The 23,534-nt window shown below is 37.1% G+C and overlaps 1 protein-coding gene across 2 annotated transcripts; it reads right to left on the bottom strand.

The window, feature by feature from the left end:
* Positions 1-257: 257 nt before the first annotated feature.
* slc29a3 (solute carrier family 29 member 3) lies at positions 258-23,109 on the bottom strand. 2 transcript variants are annotated; one of them, XM_077246686.1, is made up of 7 exons: positions 22,943-23,109; positions 21,149-21,280; positions 18,841-19,243; positions 12,751-12,833; positions 6,222-6,448; positions 4,267-4,429; positions 258-1,148 (listed from the first exon to the last, which is right to left on the bottom strand). In XM_077246686.1, the coding sequence occupies exons 3-7, from the start codon at positions 19,168-19,170 to the stop codon at positions 524-526; spliced, it is 1,428 nt and encodes a 475-aa protein (XP_077102801.1). In that variant the 5' UTR covers positions 19,171-19,243; positions 21,149-21,280; positions 22,943-23,109; the 3' UTR covers positions 258-523. The 2 variants fall into 2 exon arrangements, with proteins under 2 accessions (XP_077102801.1, XP_077102808.1); XM_077246693.1 differs by lacking the exons at positions 21,149-21,280; positions 22,943-23,109 and adding an exon at positions 21,014-21,105.
* Between the last annotated feature and the right edge of the window lie 425 nt (positions 23,110-23,534).

A 23,534-nucleotide genomic window follows, 5' to 3' on the forward strand; every position in this document is an offset into this window, starting at 1 on the left:
ATCAATTAAAAATATTCATTAAAAAAAGTTCTAAATTCATGTGTATAATTTATATTTTCCAACATTAATTTTTTTAAATTAATTTTAAGCATTATAATATGTTAGATATGCTAAATATTTTGCTTTGAACAATCAAAATGTACTATCACCATAAAAAGAACACTCTAAACATGACTAAAACCTTTAAACCCTTAAAGCACACTAAAACTAGTCTAGTTTATGTCTGTGTATTATGGCAGGAAAATAATATACAATGCTTCTTTTTATACAAATATTTTATTATAAAAGGTCCAAATTGGCCCCGAACATGACCACATATATTCTATTAAAATATAACAATAAAAATGTTTTAAAAAAAGTAAAAGATTAAAATAAAGAAAAAACCTATACATTTCATTAGGACCATTAAAATGCATAAAGACTGTAACAAAAAAATATGAGAAAAAAATGGTGTGCTGTAGTGTAAATGATCAGTCTTGTGGCAATCCTTTTAGAAGTCTGAAGTGCAGCCTGTCATAGACACTCAGATACAGTGAACGAGCGCCACAGAGACGGATGAACCCACAGCTAGCCCAAGCGTGAGGAAGAAGGACATGACGACACCTGCAGGTTCAGCCAGCTCCCGCGGCACGACTTTGGGCCCGTAGATCATGGGCAGTGTGCCCAGGTACCCGTTAGAAATCCCCAGCAAACAGATGAAGACTACGGGGAAGAGGTCATGTGCAAAAAATACATTGTGCAGGTGATATCGTGGCTGATAGTTGCAGAATATGAACAGAGGAACTAAGATGGTTCTGGAGATGACCAGTAATGGCAGGACGCGACTGGTCGGACCCGGCACTTGCAACCAGGCCGTGACCTGACGGCCACAGAAGTCTGCAACATTGTACAGTAAAAAACTAGTCAGAGGTACAAAGTATGTGGTAGTCAAAGGGTTTCCAGAGTCTTTATTTATTGACTGGATTCCCGAGGAGACGGCGGGGAAAATCATGATGGAGATGAAAAAAACGTAGAAGACACAGGCGCCCAGCACCCAGGTCTTCTTCAGGATGGGTCTGAGGGGGGGCACGGATACATCTGACGAGTCTGAGCTGCTGGTGTGGCTGTTAGACTCACTAAAGGGGGCAGCAGCCAGGTCCATGTAATATCTGAAAGACAGATTGACACCTGCTATTATGGTCAATGAAAATGAAAGAAAGAAAAGAAATTTAAAATGCAATTCATACAGACTTTGAATCTTTGAACTTTGACAGATGAATACGTTTTCCAATTCTGCGTTAAAATTGTGTAAGGTCAAAAATGTTTAGGTGGTGTTAATGTTAATGTTTAGATTGACCACACACACACACAGTGCTGTCCCAGTGTGTAAGTTTAATAACACTCGTTTACAATGGACTGACGATGTGCACCTGATTTATAAGGCTGCCTTTTCTCATATGATATAAGCATATAAAGGTGATTTGATTGTACTATAATATATGGTTTCATTGATTATTATATATTATTGTTATATAATAATATATAATGGACTAATAATATATAATAGACTGATTTTTTTTAAATAGTATTTTGTCAAAATCTTTTATAATTTCTATGAAATACTATACATTTCTATTGTCATAGGTATTTGTTTTCATTTCTGTTCAAGAACTCTTATTTTGAATGCTATTTCTGTTCAATTGCTTCTGTTGGTTTCCTTTGTTTATTTCCTTGGTTTCCAAGTATGTTTTCATCGGTTTCTATAGTTACAAATTATGTTCTTCACCTGTGTCAATTTTAGTGCTTTTATTATATTCTGTTTATACTGTATATTTCTTCAGTTTGTTGTCTTTGTTTGAATACAAGACTGTTTCTTTGTGTTTCCCTTTTTGGATTATTCTTTTTGCTATCATCGTCTTTTGGATAATCTTGTTTTGTTTATTTAAAAATAAAGACTGCTGCATTAAGGCCTCTACTACTGCTGAAACGTAATATCTATGTAAAAAATCAATAATAATAATATCAATGATTTTAAAACTTTTTTTCTTTTGTTTAAAAAAAGTCAATGTAGTGTAACCAACACATAGAAAGCCTTTTTGTGTTGTGAAAAGAAAACCATAAAACAGTAAATTATATTAGGCAGAAAACCCCAGTAGACCCTCATGGTTGTGTGTGAAGGTCACTATGTGGACTGTAAAGAGAGATCAGTTGATTTAAAAAAAGGTGAGGAAACACGTTCCTTAATAAGTAAATAAACTTCATGCGTGATTGAAAAACATTTTTTATGTGAACTTGACAATTCAACATAACTTAATTTTTTCAATTACGCATGGTTTATTTACTTAATAATTTTAAGGCAACACATTTCCTCACTTTGTTAAGTTAAGTCAACTGATCACTTTTTACAGTGTGTTTAGGAATTATACTGATGAAAGAATTTAGGTATTTAATAATAGACTCTCAGTAACCATTTTGAGCATTTTGCCAGTGATTTGTGTGCTGTTGTTTTGTTATTGATTTATTATTTTCCAAATGATCCCAGTGATGGGAATGGACCACAAATATTTATCTTTTTTTTTCTATCCATTACTGTTTGGGGTCAGTAAGATTTTTAAAATGTTTTTGAAAGAAGTCTCTTCTGCTCACCAAGATTGCATTTGTTTGCTCAAAAACACAATATTGTCAAATATAAATACAATAAAAAATGTTCTATTTTAATATATTTATTGCTGTGACCAATGCTGAATTTTCAGCATCATTACTCCAGTCTTCAGTGTCACGTGATCCTTCAGAAATCATTCTAATATGCTGATTTGCTGCTCAAGAAACATTTATTATCATTATTAAAAATAAGTCGTTCTGATTATTTATTTATTTTTGTGGAAACCATGACATTGTTTTCAGGATTCTTTGATGATTATAAAGTCTGAAAGAATAACAATTATAAGAAATAGAAATCTTTTGTAACATAATACGTAAATGTCAGTAGCTCTTTATTTTACAGTCCTGTTCCCCATGTGCATAGTATGTACGCATTATAGTAATTACAATAATTGGGTAATAACTGTACTAACCCTGAACCTAACCCAAACCTAATCTTAACCATTGTAGGTACCTTACATTACCCAGTACTTTCTTAGGTAAGTACACTGTAAGTAAACATACTGTAAAATATATTTTTTAAAGTCTTAGAGACGCCAACATTTTGAACAGTAGTGTCTTCAAACGAAAAAAAGAAAAGAAAAAGAAAACAATGCTATGTGCCATGAAAATAGTGCTGACCAAAAGAATAGAAAACATTAAATTTATCTTCTTAAAAGTAAGGATTTACAAGCAAAGATTTAGACAAAAACACAAAACAGAAGTGATTCTCTTGCATCCTTATTTAAATCATTTCTTGTGATTTAAACAAGTAAAAATTAAATGATTTAGCGATACTGTGATGTTATATATGTGATGTAATTGCATCATGTAAATGCAGCAGTCTAGTGCCACTTAATAGTATCTCGGAGTACTGCATTTACACCAATAGTTTTAATCCAAAAATTCTATCATCATTTACCCTTATACTGTTCAAAAAATCTTCTTTGCTTTCTTTCTTCTTTGGAACAAAGGAGATATATAGCAGAATCTCCAAGATACTCTTTTCCATACTGAAAGTAAATGTTTGAATCTGAATGAGATTTGAAAGCTGTTCTTCAAACAATTCCATCATATGGTTTCAGAAGATTTGGAATATAAATCACAAATCATATGAACTTTAATAATACTTTCATGTATATTATTTTACTGCATTGTTGGGGTTTGATAGAGTCTGTCTCCTTTCAGTGACATTGTCTGGAAGAGAGATTCTGCCAAACTTCTCTTTTTGTGTCTGGCTGACCGACAGATTTGATAATCAGCAGAAATGAGGCTGAAATGAGTTTGGTAGATGTAGGATGTGTATGTGTATTGGCACATCGTCAACTCTTGATCTCAACATCACAACTGTGTCACGAAACTGTGGTGTCACGAAACCGCTGATGAAACTCAAGGATTCACTACCAGCAGCACAGTTCCTCTTTCTGCTCCCTTTCAACAACGGACACTGTGAATATCATGGGCAGATACTCATGAGACAAATGAAAGAAAACTGTTCCTTTTGTATTCGTAGGGTCAAATGTGTATTGTAGTGAAATGTTCATAATTGTTATCAAGTGTTGGGTGGTATGACCATATATACAGTGCAACGATGGAAATGTGTCAGCTTGTCTGTTCTGTTCATATCTGAAATGTGTTTGTGCTCACCTTGAGTAAGGCAGTATGGGCAGCAGCAGGTACATGATGATACAGATAACAGTGAAGACGTCAGCTGTGATGAAGTACACCAGTGCACTATCGGTCACGTCACTTGAGGCAGCCAGATCTATTATCGACGCCAATGCACTCAAAGTGCCGCCCATGCCCTGACCTGAAGTCAGAAGATGCAAGATTAAGCCACGTCTTCAAGTTTGCTTGGTTGCATGTAACAAAAAATGATGTCATCAGTGCTGGCAGACATGCACGTTGACTTTGCTAGACCTTATTTCGCACATCGGTGTGCATCCCATTTTTTTTGTAACCTGAGCGAGCATGTTGAGGAAAGAAAGATGTGGAAAGAACATGTGATCAGTTAAAGATTACCTGGGAAATTAATTAAAAAAATAAAATTATGTGCATGGGTAAATCATTTATAAATACTGCAATATTACATAAAAAACAAGAATTGCTCATTTTGATTTCATGGTGACTGGGGATTAGAATTGTTGCATATTAAAAAAAATTAGTATTCGAAAAAAATTATTGTTGCATATTTCAAGGTAAATAGCCACAATTAAATGTAAAGAAATTCACAAAAATTAAACAAATTCTCAAACAATTAGAATGAGATCCACAAATATATACAAAAGTTTTACAAAAATGTATTAAATTCACAAATAAATAAAATGGGTGAACCCCAGCATGTTTAAAACTAGCAGGTACAACTCCATTCGCTAGAGAATTGTTAATAATAGCTGTTACATGAACACATATTTGTTGATACTTTTTTATTTGCAAATCTCATTTTATTTATTTGTGAATTTTTGAAAAAAATCACAAATTTTGTGAATTTGTAATTATTTGTGAATCTCTTTACATTTATTTGTGGCTCAAAATCTATTTATCTGGAAATATGCAACAATTCTAACCCCATAATTATTTTGACATAAACACAAAAACTAGACTGAAGTTTGACGAGACTACTACTTCTCATAGCTACTTTCAGTTTCTTTAGATCATTTTTTTCTCCAAACCTCACCCTATAATTTCAGAAAACAGTACAATGGCAAGAGCATTGACAATAAGGCTGTGTCCATCAAATCATTTTTTAGCCAGCTGAAAGCCAGCAGTTTTTCAGTTGAGATGCTTTGATTGGCATGAAATGGAATATCCACGGCAGTGTTACTAGTATTTGATTTTGCAAATAGTTTGTTTCTGAATATAAAAATGTTGGCACAATGTAAATTGCTTGCTCTGGCCCCTGTTTTAAATGATCTTGTTCCATAGTTGTACTTCTTGTTGTCGTCTCTTGTCGTTGTACAAGAAGGATGTGACGGTGGCCAATTTCTGTACCTCAGTTGACAGCTACGCAACTACCACTGTGACGCTTCAAAAAGTTCATTAAGAGATCATAAAACATTGGTTCTTGCGCGTCAAGCAAACATGCTTGAGCTTCTGTTTACCACAACTGATGTGCGAGTTGATCAATGTTTATATGTGAATAAAAGCCTAAACTCAATCTGTTCATCATATAAAGCGCTAAACCACTCAATTCATATGGATTAGTTTTTACAATCTCTTTATTAACTTTTTGAAGCGTCACAGTGGTAACTTAGTTGCGTAGCTGTCAATGTAGGGAAAGAAAGCTCTCAGATTTCTTTAATAAGATCTTCATTTGTGTTCCGAAGGTGAAAGAAAGTCTTATGGGTTTGGATTGGAGTGACATGAGGTTGAAAAAAAAAAATTATTTTTGGGTGAACTAACCCTTTAAATATGTGGCGCTCCCATTGAAACAATTGAAAAAATATGGTAACCTTAGGAAAACACTTTGGTAGACAAACGGCCTAAATGACTGAGATGTGCGTGAGATAAGCGGAAAGTCTAGCCAAAAGTATTGTAACAATGTGTTGGTGGCATATGGGACATTTTTTATTCAGTCAACTCAGAAGGAAGTCCGGCTGTACCTGATATGACAGCTTGAGATATCCTCATGGGGAAACGGCCACTGATACCGAACACACTGCCAGAGAAGATGTTGGACGCCCCACTGACCAGCGCCACACTGGCCAGTGTACCCCCAAAAAACTGCATCCTACAGCCAGACATGTCTACTTTCACCAGCACTGTGGTCACCACAAACACAACCAAGATCACCAGGAGAGAGAACAGTATCCGGACCCGAGAGGACAACCTGAAAGAAATACACATACATAGTCAAAGAGAGAACCAGATTGTTGTGGGTGGTTGCCAGGGTGATGCTTGGTTTGTTGTTCTGAGTGGCTTTTAGAATATTGCTATGTGGTTGCAAGAGTGTTCTGGCCTTTTTCCATGGCATGAGCAGCAAAATATTTACTTTTGCTAAAACACCACAGAAAACAAGAATGCAGCAAATACAATTATTTCTATCTGTTATACAGGTGACTCCGACCGTTTAAGTTGACGCGTGGCACCTTTAGATGTTTTTTCCCACCCATACATTTAGCATTATTAATCATCATATTAAGAGCATTTCATAATAAACAATGTTATAATTTGGAAAATTATTTGAAGATGGCAAGGAATGACAAAAAAATTACTTTGAAATTACTAGTTAACTTTGTTTTGTCCTCATGATGAGAGTTTTGATTATTAGATTATTTACAATGTTTGTTTTTAGTAGTTTATTACTTAGTGCAAAATATGGAAATGGTCCATACTTTTCGTAACCCTTTGATGCACAAGCTATGCAAACCCCTTCTAATGCACAACATTGGTCTAAAAAGACCCGTATTCATTTCCTATGTTATTTCAGTCATGGCTGAATGTTTCTTTGCTGAATCTTTAAAATATATCTATTTTATAATTTGTTATTCCAGGTATTCATTAAATATCTTGTTTTTGATTTCCACAAATCATTATGTTTATGTTTCCTTTTTTACTTTATAAACAAACACATATTTTTTATATTTCTACATCAATTTTACATACACGGGTCTAAAATGACCCGTATTCATTTCCTATGTTATTGAGTGTTTCTATGCTGAATCTTTAAAATATATGTACAAATGTACATATATTTCTGGAGGGGTGCTGGATGGCAGAGGCAGGCTGGCTAAATACACATTAATTGCACAGATATTAACATAAATAAATACATAATATTCAATAAGGACAATAAGACTTATTCATGTTTCTTTTTTGTTCTTATTTTTATCAATTGCAAAAATTAACTAATCACACATTTTTTTTCTGTGATTAATCACGATGAATCGCCATTAAAACATTTTTTAATAAATTTGATGATGTAATTATTTCACAGTTAATCTCCAAATTAATGTAGAAACAACATAAAGAATAAATATTTAAATATTTGTCTAAAAGGTAGGAAATATAATTGAATAAAGTTTACACTGCATACATTTTAAATTATATATAGATTAATCCTTATTAAAGTTACAAAAGTTCTTTAGTCAAGAGCAGTGAGTGTTTTTCTCTGTTCCCGTTGTTCTTTGATTACTTTACTGACAGAAAGCTTTAGGCTGCTGTCACTTTAAACAGAGACGCGAATCTCACACGCGCCTCATTCTCTCACAACTCTTTACCTTCATTTAAGACTTTATTTAACTTATTTAAGACTGCTCAGTCTGCTCTTGAGGATACTCAACAAAACTGACATTTTGGCATAATTGCGCGTTACTGTTCGGTCAACTTCAAGCCAAAAGAGAACTCGATTCTGGCGCTCAATTTGACTTGGCTTGAATGGTTTAAAAGCATTTGCATGAATAAGAGCATCATATAATGTAATGCCAGCCAAATGACAGAAAAAAGGGATGCTGCGTTAATTGCGTTAAATATTTACCACTGAGTCTTCTCTTCCCATTTCTACCAGTGACGCTTATTCAACGTCTACTACCTGCGCAGGTATAGGTATATCAATAGCGCAACTGTGTTGTAGGTTGCCAGGTTGAGCTCACAAATGGGTTGAAATTTGTATGATGTATTTATTGTGCGAGTAGGATACGTTTCATACAAGATCTGGCAACTGGACAACCTTGGAATAATATATTGATGTGATTATTCATATAACAACATTTGGGCCATACAAATTATGGGGGTTTCACGGGAGAAATAACAAAACGGGAGGGGGGCAGGGGATGGGTGTGAAATACGGGAGACTCCCAGGGAAAACGGGAGTGTTGACAGGTATGCTGTCGGGGCCCAAGAATCTCATCTTTGATGATTATTTTGAGTGTTTAGAATGTTTTCTTTTACAAAGTGCTACGACTGCCCCGATGGAAATATACCTGTAAGATACCTGTTCCAAAAAATTATTGTCCGCACCTCCGCTGGGAAGCAAATATAGAGACCAGACCTCTTGAAACTTTACCCCTGATGTAGTAGATGTGTTTTGATTTTTCTTGGTTTATGCTATATATATATATATATATATATATATACACTCACCTAAAGGATCATTAGGAACACCATACTAATACTGTGTTTGACCCCCTTTCGCCTTCAGAATTGACTTAATTCTACGTGGCATTGATTCAACCAGGTGCTGAAAGCATTCTTTAGAAATGTTGGCCCATATTGATAGGATAGCATCTTGCAGTTGATGGAGGTTTGTGGGATGCACATCCAGGGCACGAAGCTCCCGTTTCACCACATCCCAAAGATGCTCTATTGGGTTGAGATCTGGTGACTGTGGGGGCCATTTTAGTACAGTGAACTCATTGTCATGTTCAAGAAACCAATTTGAAATGATTTGAGCTTTGTGACATGGTGTATTATCCTGCTGGAAGTAGCCATCAGAGGATGGGTACATGGTGGCCATAAAGGGACTGACATGGTCAGAAACAATGCTCAGGTAGGCCTTGGAATTTAAACAATGCCCAATAAGCACTAAGGGGCCTAAAGTGTGCCAAGAAAACATCCCCCACACCATAACACCACCACCACCAGCCTGCACAGTGGTAACAAGGCATGATGGATCCATGTTCTCATTCTGTTTACGCCAAATTCTGACTCTACCATCTGAATGTCTCAACAGAAATCGAGACTCATCAGATCAGGCAACATTTTCAGTCTTCAACTGTCCAATTTTGGTGAGCTCTTGCAAATTGTGGCCTCTTTTTCCTATTTGTAGTGGAGATGCGTGGTACCCGGTGGGGTCTTCTGCTGTTGTAGCCCATCCGCCTCAAGGTTGTGCGTGTTGTGGCTTCACAAATGCTTTGCTGCATACCTCGATTGTAACGAGTGGTTATTTCAGTCAAAGTTGCTCTTCTATCAGCTTGAATCAGTCGGCCCATTCTCCTCCGACCTCTAGAATCAGCAAGGCATTTTCGCCCACAGGACTGCCGCATACTGGATGTTTTTTCCTTTTCACAACATTCTTTGTAAGCCCTAGAAATGGTTGTGCGTGAAAATCCCAGTAACTGAGCAGATTGTGAAATACTCAGACCGGCCCGTCTGGCACCAAAAACCATGCCACACTCAAAATTGCTTAAATCCCCTTTCTTCCCCATTCTGACATTCAGTTTGGAGTTCAGGAGATTGTCTTGACCAGGAACACACCCCTAAATGCATTGAAGCAACTGCCATGTGATTGGTTGATTAGATAATTGCATTAATGAGAAATTGAACAGGTGTTCCTAATAATCCTTTAGGTGAGTATACATATATATATATATTAGGGGTGTAACGATACACTCATTTCACGATTCGATACGTATCACGATACTGGGTTCACGATACGATATGTATCACAATATATTGAACAAAATAAAAAAATTAAACTGAAAATTAAATAACAGATTTATTTAACATTAACAGTGTTCACCAGTGCTCGTAGTGGGGCGGTACTCACCGGTACGCAGTACCGGCACTTTACTCTTAAGCGTACCTGCACTTTTTCGTGCATACCGCTACTTCTCGCATGTAGCCGGTAGGCTATACTACCACTGACAGAAAAAGCGAATTTGTGGTGCGTATTTTTTCCACACCCATGTTAACAGGTTAGAGCTTTCACACTGCACGCGGATGCGCTCCGGCGATCCGTTCCAGGAACGGTGTGTACAGGGCCGGACTGGGACCAAAATTCGGCCCTGGCATTTGTGGTTTTCACCGGCCCAACTAATTGATGACGTTAAAAAGAATCCCCAGAATCTGAAATTTTTTCCCACTGAGACACACCATACAAGGCAGCAATGACTTTCACACTGTAGGCATACACGTCAGGATATAAGACTGAGGCGCATAGACCTTAGTCCATACACATTCACAGCACGAGCATGGCACAGCGGCCAAAAACACACACACACGAGTATGGCACAGCGGCCAAAAACACACGCACACATGAGCATGGCACGGCGGCCCGACGCACACAACACAACTGCTTAATAAAGAAAAAGCACCATGACCAAACCACAATAGAATATATATGATAAAAAGAAGCATGACCTACCTTATTAAATCAGCAGCCGTTGCATTAGCGCGCTCTTCTCCGCTACCCTTTCAATGATCGGCCACTGACATGCTAGCAAGATTTGTTTTACTCTTTCCCCGCTTTTGCTTGCGTACTCTTGACGTGGAGCATATTACTTTGGGCAGAGGGGAGGGCCTCTGCCTATCACGTCCTCATGCACGTCCTGCAATATCACTTGCCAGTAGCTAGGGGGAGAAACCCCCCTATAAATATGGGCCTGCCCATCTCGTTTTTTCCAGGTTTCCACGTATTTTAGCTCTTTTCCTGCTGTCTTCCCGTTTTAGTATTTTCCCGTAAATATCCCGTATTTTTACGCTCTGATTGTGTTAACTCAGAACACGCAACTATCTGTGTCTGTGAAGTGGCGGCTTGCACTTGGGTTGCTAGACCTCCAGTAAAGCAGGTGGCAGTATACAGACAGTAGCTTAGGCTACTATCGAAGAAGAAGAAGAAGAAGACAGTAGCAGCGGCGCGGGCGCGAGCGCGAGGAACATAGCGAGGAAGAGGGAAAAAGCATGGGAAAAAGTAGCGGGAAGTGAATTTGAAATGATCAAGGAAAGCAACGTGGTCAGCTCGGCCCAAAACAATAGAAAATAACACCGGCCCTTCTGGCATGTGCCAGAATTGCCAGATGGCCAATCCGGGCCTGGGTGTGTATACACAGAGACAATTTATACGGCAGTGCAGCGATCGTTTCCACACAGAGTCTATTTCTGCTGTGCTGCACGCGCTGAATTAAAGTTACAGCGCATGGTTCGTGGTCAACATGATTACAGATTGACATGAAAATATAATAATCTTACCATAAATGCATTTAATTAAATAAAATGCTGTAATCTCACCATAAATGTATTTTTGGACTTGCAGACTTAGAGGTGTTCCGTTTTCTCTCACACACACACACACACACACACACACACACACACACACACACACACACACACACACACACACACACACACACACACACACACACACACACACACACACGCACAAGCACACGCACACACACACACACACGCACAAGCACACGCACACACACACACACACACGCACAAGCACACGCACACACGACTTGTTTAAATACATTTATGTTGTTAATAACAATAAATTGTTGTTGTACCAGCAATATCTCCAAGTTTTGTTTTTCACTGTAGAAATCTAAAATGTCATGATTTGCCAATGCAAGAGAGTACCGGCACCCCCCACGATATATCGTTACACCCCTAATATATATATATATATATATATATATCGGCACCATACTGCCATCAGTCACCCTGCTGTCAAGATACTGATATCAATATTGTTTTTTTACAGCAATTTCTTGCAGTGTAGGCTTATTGACATGCTGCTTATGCTCCTTCAGTAGTTTGTAGAAAGTCAAAGAATGCTCTAAAGCCAATTTAGCCCCTGTTTACAGGTCGACATCAATGCAGAGGGTCAACATTATTATTATTATTTTTTTTTTTGGTAATCCAGTTTGTATGATCCTATCACTCATCCCAATTCAGTTAGTCTTCATGCAAAACAGCAGTGTGCACATCAGGCATGATGTTCCTCCTTTACTTGCTGGCCACAAAGATCTCATTTGCAACTTGTATTGACTCTTTAAAATTAGAGCCCAATGTTCATAAAAACCCCCACACAAAAAAGGGAATCCTCGAGATGAACATGTAATGTTGGAAAACAGACACAGTGAATCCTTATTCTCTAAGAGTACAGGAATTGGCAACAGTTACAAAGATACCACAGTACACTTGAACAGGACACTGTGTGTGTCAACTGATTTAATTTGGGCTGAGACAGATGCTTTGTTTGAGCTGCACAAGAAGTTGCAACCTTTTGCGCCTGTTAGAAAACATTTTTGTTTTTTTATGGGAAGACAAACAAAATGCTACTTTTCAACCGCTGTAGAATCTGAAATGCATATCTCAAAATGCCTCCTTAATTTATAGGTATTTGAAATCTTAAATCACATGCTCTGGCTGGATAGTACAGAAAGTGTGCAGATGTGTTTGTTTTACCTGTTGACCAGGAGGTAGTTGAGGATGAGACACAGCACTGATGGAATTGTGGAAGCGATGGAGATGTAACTCTCAAAGTAATCCTGGACACCAGACAAAAAAATAAAAATAAAAATATCAGTCAACTCACGTTACTCAAAATCAATACATGTATCAGTGGTGTATGTAAGGGACAATGCCAGTAATTTTTCCTAAATAACACTTATTTTATGGCTATTATTAACCCAATCAATAAATGAGCATGAACAATTATTATTATTATGCAAGAATAATTAGAGAGCAGAATGATGAAAGAGGAAACTAGCACAGCTACATTAGGCAATGGTTACTTAGGACAACAGTCAAATACACAGTTAGCTTAAGGTCATTATACAAACATCTGCAGAATACCACAATTGACCAATCAGAAACCGACCTATTGCAGAAAGTATTCAGCTTTAAATTCATTTCAAGTTGTGACAGACCAATAGGCTGCCTTGGATGATTAACTGGCTGCTATTTGACATTATTTGACATGAGATCATAACCTGATAATAGTGATTCTGTGTTTCTATGTCCAGTATCAGATGTGTAAATAGATAACCCACATTTTCTGTTTCCAAATATTTTTGAGAAACCTTGTGTAAAATAAAGGTTAATTTCAGCAATTTTATTGGTTTTTATTCGCAATCATTAATTGTACTATATAATTTATTGACATGTACTGGTCACCCAGGTCTCTAGATATCATCCACTGAAAAACTTTTTACAAATGACAGACAGAAAAATACAGTAAAAATAAATCTTTATAGTTAAGAAGCCATAGGTATGCCCCATTCTGTTGTTTTCATTGTGTTTTGGTTCTGTCCTGTGACCTAGTTTTCCTCAGTAATTTTTATTACTGTTGGAAATGTCAGAAGCGAGGACCAGCAGACTTGGTTGTATCTTCAGCAGGATTTTTCATTGAGAACACGTGCTGTTGGTAGCTGCAGTCATCAAGTCTGAGGAGCTGTACATTGTATTTTATATGCTTTAAGTGGGCTGTCCTTGACCTTACACTGCCTCACAAGTGACCACTAAAACAAAAGCATCTAAAGACAATACAGGCAATTACCCCCGACTGTGAAGAAAATATTACCCCAAATGGAATAAACAGTAGCTGGTCACGAGAACTATGTAAATTATGTACATGTAACACTATGTAAACATTCACACATAGTTTGACTCTCAGTAGGAAGATCAAATGTAAATTTGAATTTGATGTGAAAGTTCACCTTGAATGCCAAATACAGTGTAGTTCCCCTTAGTTTTTCATGTGATGTCATGTCAGGAACGTAGGATCAGCAGATCTTAAACAGATTCTTAACTTTGTAATCCCAAATCACCTATTACTATCTGTTGTCATGATGCATGTGAATCGCAGAGCTCGTGCAAACATATCCACATCGCTATGATCAGATGCTTCCTTAACTGCGGCTTTCTTACCACTGTGTGCAGCACATATTTAAATATTCATCTAAACGTCTCTCTCAGCAGCGTAAAACGGCATCGAGATGTAAGTTAACAGTATATTGCTCCAAAGGTATTTCCAACTTCTTCTAAGCAGAGAACAAAAAAAGAACTTCGCAATTAGTATAGAGAGCCTAAGTCCCTCCCCTCCGCTTCCGGCTCATGGGACCTTATTTCAGAAAAAAAATATGTATGGTAGTCAATGGCGAGAGACAACTTATCTTTTTGTTCCGTCTGAACTGTGCCCTGAATTACACATATGAGGTTTGTCAATTTAAAAGATAATTATGGAAGTCAAGAAAGTCACAGTTTGTCATAAAACAGAAGAGTAACATTTAGTTTTATGTGAAAATCGCTCAATGAACTACATCTCTCGTCTCGCACTATGTACGTCACCAAGCTCGTATGTGTGCAGTCTGGTACAAAACACACAGGCATGACGGCATAACGTTGCGATTAAAACGTTAGACTATAGAAAAAATGACAGACGTTAGCTTCAGTAAAGTCAGCTTCATTCATTGAGAGAAAAGGTATGACGTCACATGCGCGCCTTTTGGATTTGTAGTCTTTGTAATTACATATTTTCACAGTCTTATACTTCAACAGTTTTACATCAAACTGTGACTTTCTTGACTTTAAAATGTATCTTTTAATTGACAAACATCATATGTGTAATTCAGGGCACAATTTAAACCAGATCCAAATATTTGTTGTCTCTCACCATTGACTACCATACAATATTCTTCCAAAATAAGGTCCCATGGTGGTCCACAGGAAGGGGAGGGACTTAGGCTCTCTATATAAGGGTCTTGAATCACATTCAGTCTCTTGTATGTTACGTGTGCACGAGTACGAGCACGAGCATTAAGTTGCTGGCTGCAGTTCACTTAACCGCCACCGGTGTCACTACAAACAAGGGTTTCTGAATTCTGAATATAGCCCCTTTAAAGCTAAGCAATAAATATGTCAGTCATCCTTAGTGATGCATCTTACAATTCCTTGAGAAATATGCCACATGCTCAAAAGGGCAAAGCTCATGTGCTCCTGATGACAGGCACGCACAAACACAAGTGGAAGAGTCTCATAAAAGGACACGCTATAATTTTTACCATTTCCTGCCCTGTCAGATAAAACTAAAGTTTGAGCAGAAGTGAGAGTGACAAACAGGGAAGAAAAAGAAAAAGAAAATCATACTTTTGAATTTGCAACTTCTGCGTTTAACTCTTCAGAAAAAGTGACCAGATTTCTGTTTATGGCAACTTAACCAAGAATGCTTAACTTAGTTTAAAAGTTACTAATCCAAATACTAGAACTGATATAAAAACCTGATGGTTTTTCTTCCTGTTTAAAATCATGTGATCTGCCTTTGACACCCCAACAACTAAGAGAGAAATACAAACATTAAAGCTATAAAAGCCTGCTAATTCAATATATTTAGAAACAAACATGAAAATGCAGCCAGTGGGCATAATCAGATCAATAGCAGTCTACAAGGGATGACAACAGTAGACTAAGGGGCCATTCACACAGAATGCAATTTTGCTTTGAAAAACGCGAGATGGGCAGTGGAATGGTAAAATACCGCAAGGTCACAATTTTTTACATTTTTTTAAGTCATTTTAACTTGAGGACCACACTTTTGAACACGTGTGATGCACAAGACGCTGCAAAAGACGTGAGCATAATGGTGCGTCTAGTGTGTTTACATAGAAAAACAATGGAAAAGTAGCGTAGTGGAAAAAACAAGTTTTGTCACATGCAAACCAGACCTAACACTATCAATCACACACTAATGCAACTACTGTAATGTCCCCATCTACAGGGGACATGTTCTACCCATTATTACTTTCTTTTACCTTCAGTGACTCTAGAAGACAAAAAGAGGTCCTGTGATTCTGCATATGAAAAGAACGTCAGTTCTGTCAAATATCACAAGACCTTGAGAATGCTGGGGTGAGCAGAAAGCACAGAAACGTGGCGATTCCTTTAAATAGTTCTTCAGTATGGTAGCAAGTAGGTGACAAACACTTTCACGGTCATCTGACACGCTTTAGCAACATCTGGTACATGGCTATGCAATGTACTGTTTATACTGTGTATAACCTACTATTCTTCAAAGCCGGACTGTAATTTTTATTTTCGGTAATTTTACAGAAACCAAAATAAAACCTTTAAATTGCAACGATAAAATCCTGTCCTTTGTTTTACTGTAAGTTCTGTCATGACTACTCTGAGTGTTTGGCTTGCTAATGGGTATGACAATATTTTGGTCTTGGTGGAATAGATCTGCTTCAGTGCTGCTGCTGCAGAGCAAGTACGGGACTTGCCACTGTCAATACATACATGACACGCTGCAGAGAGCAAGTAAGACATGCTGCTGCTGTACAATATAGTGTACATAAATTACCCGTAGCAGATCTATACAGGTTTCTGAATGCACACTGCACTGCTAAGGCACGTGAGCTCATTAGCTAGTAATACAGCAGGAACCAATCAGCTCTGCCCTATAGAGAAAGACGTGTTTGCAAGCAGCTTGAGTTAAGGACCTACTAGCCTGCGCCAGTTAGTTTCATGACAGAACTTTGTATTTACCCTACCATGCATGGTGAAAAATTGTAATTTGCTTAACATAAAACTATATTTAAATTATATTGTAAAATACTGTCAAATGTATAGTTTTTGTAAGTAAAAAAAAAAAAAATTATGAATTACAATTTAATTGAAAGCAAAACAGTAAAATAAACTCGCAATTGTGAGAAAAAAGTCAGAAATGAGAGACATATAAACTCACAATTCTGACCTTTTTCCTCGCAATTGCAAGTTTCTGAATTGTCTGAGCAATTTTTGGTACTTTAAGTAGACTGGTTTATAATTAACATAATGGACTCTATTTTAACAATCTAAGCGCATGGTCTAAAGCTCAGGGCGCAAGTGCAAGTTGTGTCTGAATCCACTTTTGCTAGTTTAGCGACAGGACAAATGGTCGGCACGACCGGCGCATGGTCTAAAAGTGTTGTCTCTATTCTCTTAATGAGTAATGGGTGTGTTTTGGGCGTAACGTGCAATAAACCAATCAGAGTCTCATCTCCAATTCCCTTTAAAAGCCAGTTGCGCTCGTGCCATGGCGGATTCGCTATTTACATGGCAGAATTTGCAAGCGGAAAGACTGAACACTTCTCCAGAGAGGAAACGGATCTGCTTGTGCGCGAGGTTAAAGGGATACTTCAGCTCTGGGAAGATGAATGTGTATTTAATAGTGGTCATTTATATAGGAGAAATGTGAAATTATTTTTGAAATTGAAGCATTCTAATACATACTGTAGGTAACAGTTAAGGTTTATAAAAAGAACCACAACCAATGTGAGTTATAACTTTTAATTAAAAAAATAATTAATATTAACACTTTTACACTCAAAGCTCTTCCAGAGCCTCAGCTGTTTCCTTATATTCATTGCCCGTCAGGTATTGCCCGTCAGGAGCTGGATATCTCCGTCTGAAATCCTGGACAACACAGGTGGGCAAAACGAGACGATAGCCTTTACTATGTCTCTCACCTTTCAGGACCCATTCCATAAAGTGACGGTAGGCTGTTAGGCGTCGGCGATATTGTCTACAAAACAGTAACGTTAAGCACAACGTTAGCAATGCGAACTATTTGCACATACAGTATGCTAGCATAGATGTAAATATAACAACAATAGCTCAGCTGACTACGCGTGAAGAACATTGTGATAATGCCGAGTGTCTAAACTCTGTTCATTACGTCTTAGTAAAAAAAAAGAAAAAAAAAACACATACTCACTTTACACTAAGCCGTCCGTTTCTCCCTGCGGGCTTTGGCTGGCGTTTCCAAATTATCTCGTCCAGAAGAAAATGACATCGCTGAAATTCGCGACAGCAATAGGACTCTCTATCTGTTTCCATAGGCGCACAGTGAAAGCACTGACACCACCAGTCCGCCCCAGCTCGAGTCTGGCCGGGCTCGAGTCCAACCATATCTTTATGTACACAATAATAATCTTTTACATTGTAATACTTTTATTTTTAATATTTGGCATGTTTGTGTGCTTTACGTCCCTGTGTGTTTAATAAGCAGAGTGTATGCGCGTCGTGCACCCGCCTATAGGCTCATATTACTAATGCGTCCTTTAAATAACAAAACAAATACTGTGACCAACAAAAACCTGGCCTAAAGTCAACGGCGCAGTATTTCAGTTTCCTCAAAATAGCAATGCGCCAACAATGTGCCTGAACACACCTCGTTTTCAGACCAGCAGCCCATGGGCGCAAATGTATTTGCTATTTAAACAACATGGCGCAGGACGTGAAAAAGATAACTGGGTCGATTTGAAACTAGCAAAAAACTCTTGCGTCACGCCTGCCACCGCATTGCGCCAGGTGTATGATAGGGCCATATATTGCTTAATATACAATTATAAGTTGTAAAATATACAAATATACACGCACCAAATATTGTCACCATATTTTTCAGCTGGCAAGCATAGCTGCCCGTTTTTTTGTTTGTTTGTTTTTTACAGTGTGCTAATAGATAAATCTTTTGTTTATAATTTACATGATTTTAATATTTCTAAACACACTTACGCTGAGGTCATTGTGAGGTTCCTCCTGACCAGCAGGGCTGGAGTTGTTACTGAGCTTGTACAGCCAGTACTGTTTGGCTGTGATGAAGACATTCCAGGGCAGCAGAGAGCCGATGCCCATCAGGAAGAAGATGATGTACACTAGATTGTAGGAGTCCTCCGGGCAGCGACGGGTCGCCAGGGGTCCCGCTGGCTGCTGTCGGGACAGCAATGGGGAAGTGTCGCCCCCCGCCGCCTCACCCTCTGAATGCTCTTCGTCAGACATGGAGGAGATGGCAGTGGGAATGTAGGAGGAGTTCGTGCTGGCCTGAAGAGACTGCTTACCATCCATTCTCAAAGAGAGAGGATGAAGGGAGGGAAATCCAACGGATTGTATATGTGAGGGTGACCAGGATAAACTAATGCTGGGAGAGAGAGAAAAAGAGGAGAAGGGTAAAAACTAGAAATTAAAAACTAGATTTTTACATTTTCAGAGTAACAAACGTGAGTGGTGCCTGTCTTTGCAAAGCTTGTCTATACAATAATGGGGATAAACAGGTGTGAATCTTACAAAAACTGTCAGGAATATAATTATATGGACATGTATTTTGCCCCAAAATCAAAAGACAAAAAATTACAAAATAATATTTTGCTTATAAATTTTCTTTTAATCATTTTACCAGATGCTTTTGTCCAAAGCGACTTACAAATGAGGAGAAAAATGGAAGCAGTTGAACCAACAAAAGAACAACAATATGTAAGTCTTTGTCTTGTTTTCAGTCCAAATATCTAAACAATTATTAATTAAATCCAGATGCATTTACTAGATATTAAGTGAATTTTTGCTTAAAACAAGCTCATCTGCCAATGGGCTAAGAAAAATAACATTGTTTTAGCCTATGTTTAAATTAGGAATATTTTTCTTATTTTCAGATCATTTTGCAAAAACTCACTTCATTTAGATTTTTCTCTCCCAGAAAACAAGACCATATGTGGCCAGATTTAATAAACAGGGCAAATTATCCCGAGAACGCAATTCCACAAAAGCACCAATGGGAGTGGAAAGTTCAGCGCTTGATCTACTGATGATGAGCAAATTAAAGAGCACAGACGCAGCCGGATCATTTCCATTTTCCATACCAATAGCAGTGCAAATGAGCTTTTTTTGAAAAAAATGCTGTTTTGTGCATTCAATAATTGAGCAAACACCTGTAAATTGACTAGAGCAAACCCTTTCGTGATTCATTAAATACTCTCCTTTCAGAAATTTTGCGTCTGAAAGGGAAACTCCTACAAATGCATTTGCAATAAGGGAGGCCGCATCGCTAATTTTTCCCTGCGTATCTTTAGTAAAGTTTTTAAACACCAAAAGAAGGTTAGCGTCAGCTGTTAGTAAATCTGGCCCAAAATATCTTATGCTATTTTACTTCTTGATTTAAGAATTGTTAGATATTTGGACTAGAAACGAGACAAATACTAAATTAGAAAAGCATATTTTATAGTTCGTTTTAAAAAAAATAGAAAACAAAGATACAATAGAAATAGAATAGAAAGTGGTACTATTAATGAGTCATACAGTATATGAGTATATATATATAGCAACAGTCCATGAGTGGTTCTAAACAATCCGGTCACATTTTAATTTGAGAACCACTCATGGATTGTTGCTATATGGTTGCTAGGGTGTTCTGGGCAGTGGTTAGGTGGTTTTCATTTGGACACAGAGAAACAAAGCTGCAACCGTGGGAAGCAACTAAACCTTTTTTTTGCCTCAGGCATTTCAGATTGACTAAAACTACTTTTAAGATGGTGTGCAATGAGATTTGTACACTGGTTAGTGCAGTTATCCAATTACATTAAGTTTTTTGTTGCACATTAATTGGTAAATGCGTTTCCACTGTAGTTTATAAGCATGTCTTCATAAAAAAAAATATCCACTTCAACTGGGCACAGGTTGTTGTTTTTTAAGCACATCTTGGCGTTTCCATTCAGTGGTTTTTATGCAGTTTGAAAACATTGGTGCTTGAAAAAGGCTATTCAGATCTCTAGACATGGCTCAGTTTCTCCCTTTTGGGATATTTATGCCTGTTCTGTTTATCATCCACCAGGTGAAAATCGAAAGTCTGATTAAAACATAAAAAAAAAAAAAAAGAAGTAACTCATGATTTAAAAAGTAGGCTAATAGCATGCCTTACCTCCACAAGTCACATGATCATTCATGTCCATGTATGCTTAAGCAATAAAGAGGAAGGAATTTCAAAAATATAACAACCACTTCAATAAAACACAGAACTCATAAAAAACAAAGGAAAGAGAGTATCCAAACTTACTAGACCGTCAGCCCCTCTGCTGCTGTGAGATTACTGTCCGTCTGCTTTTAAAATCAGTCTGCCATTCTGGAGATGCTGGCCGCTCAGATCACAAGGAAGAAAGAAGCAAACACTCCGTCAGGACTCACAGCGCTGCAAGAGACATGAGAAACACATCTCCACCACATTACTCAAAGTGCAGCATGTGAGCCAGTTACACAGAACAATCCGTCTCTATCCCAATCCTCTCTGATGCGTCACTCAAGGAATGCTGGAGTAACTGGTAATGCCTTATGTGTATTTGCTCACACTAATTACATAATTCTCACATGCTCCTCCTGTCCTCCTCTCAATCACATGACACCAGACTGACATTTACCTAGAAGACTACAAACATACTCACTGTGTTATTAACAAATTACCCTCTCTAATATACAGCTGATAATATGATATCCCAATCAATGAACAGTGCACATTTACTATTTTTTATTATAATTTTAAATAAATATCGTGTAACATAAGTCTTCCTTTAAATTCACCAATTTTGCCTTTTATTTTATTTACTTGCATTAAATTGCATTGTTGCCCATTGCTCACTCTCCCAGCTAACAGGGAACGTTCTCAGAACTTTCGCCAACGTTCTGGCAAGGTTCTCTCAAAGTTATGAGCAAACATTCTTCCAGTAATGTTAATATAACAGTCGTTATTTATAAATCGTTCATGGGTTGTTGTTTTTTTAAATATATTAGTTGCATGTTCGTTTAATGTTTTTTTTTTAAATTTTACATAACTAATGGAAATGTTAGCAGAACATTCTTAGAACATATTTTTGTTAGCTGGGCTGCTTTGTCAAAAAAGACAACAGTCATTCACCAATAGTAACGGTGGCAAATATGATCACTACTGTGCAAAAGGTTTTACGCAGAGCCATTAGAAAGATAAGATGTCATTACAAAAGGGTACAGTTAATTGTGTCCGATGGTAATATCATGGAACTAAATGATTACCATACACGTGTTCTATAGAGTTCACATTGTACTACAAAGAATACTTGACCATATAGACACCAAGAAAAAGGAAGCTAATCATTCGTTTATTTCAAAAGTTCTAAAATGTGTTTTACTGAGAAATGAACTTTGTCTCAAACGAGCAAACGAAGGCAAACGAGACAGCTGTTGGCATAGTAGAGTATACAAATATAAAATTAGTGAGAAGAGGAGCTCAGATAATTTGTTCTTTGTAGAATTTGCAGCAAAGTGTCTCAGTTTGCTCTCTCACTCTCAATGCTGTCTGGGAGAAACAAACGAGATAATAAAGAGGGTTAAATGACATGTTGTTCTTTCCTATAGGTGCTCCTAGGCAGCATTTCTGGTTATCGTGAAATACCCACAAATGTTATGTCGGTAAAGTTAGTCAGCTGGGTTTCCAGACAGTGAAGGGAAGTATGTTTCAGTATGACAGGAAAGACAGATTCAGCGTTTTTTAAAATTTGTAGGAAAATGACATTTCAAACAGAAAACCAGTAACGTTAGTGCTAACGTTTTGGCTAAGAAAAGAAATCAGAAGTCTGACGAATGATATACAAAGGTCAGATAAAGTAACTGTATAGGTTTTCAATTCAAACCTTATGAACTAGGTTGAACTGTGAACTGCAACAGTAAGTTATACATTTTCACGTAGATTTACATTTAAGTTACGTTTTTACATTTTACATTTGGCGGACGCTTTTATCCAAAGCGACTTACATTGCATTTCAAAGTAACGTTACACATTTAACTTACATTCTTATCAGTTATTCTGTATCTAGACACTCACCAATAGCGTGATTTTAGCTGAATTCATCTTTCTTGTAACAGTTAACGTTACCTGGTTTCCACATATAACAACACACTCTAAACATAGGAGAGTTCACAACACCGTTCGTATAGCGTACAGTAACGTTACAGTTCACTTGGTGAAAATGAATAACACGACTTCACATTAAAAGTTTCACGGCAAGTTAAAAGTCATGTTACAAAAAAAGAGACAAATTTATGATAATGAATTATGTGTTCACGAAATTGCAGTCAGCAGAGGATTTTATACAGAAATAGTATAAAAAAATAAAGTCTAAACAGGTCGATTATTTTAAACACGCAACTTTAAATTTAAAGTTTTTCCTCTTACAACCTGAAACATCCACTAATAAATTAATATTTATTAATATTTAAATTATATTTAATATTTAAATAATAAGTAAGTTAATAAATACTATGCAAGCACAGATTTTTATCCATTTTATGCAAGGATAATTATCTGAAAAGGAGGATGAGTAATACATAATAATAAACTAATATTTTTTACATTAATACATATTATTTAAGTGTGCCGTGTTTATCAGTGTAATAATTACTTAGTGTTATATTGT

Source organism: Siphateles boraxobius, unplaced genomic scaffold (assembly GCF_051911475.1).
Source record: "Siphateles boraxobius isolate OS27281-9 unplaced genomic scaffold, OSU_SipBor_1 104, whole genome shotgun sequence".
Lineage (NCBI taxonomy): Eukaryota > Metazoa > Chordata > Actinopteri > Cypriniformes > Leuciscidae > Siphateles > Siphateles boraxobius.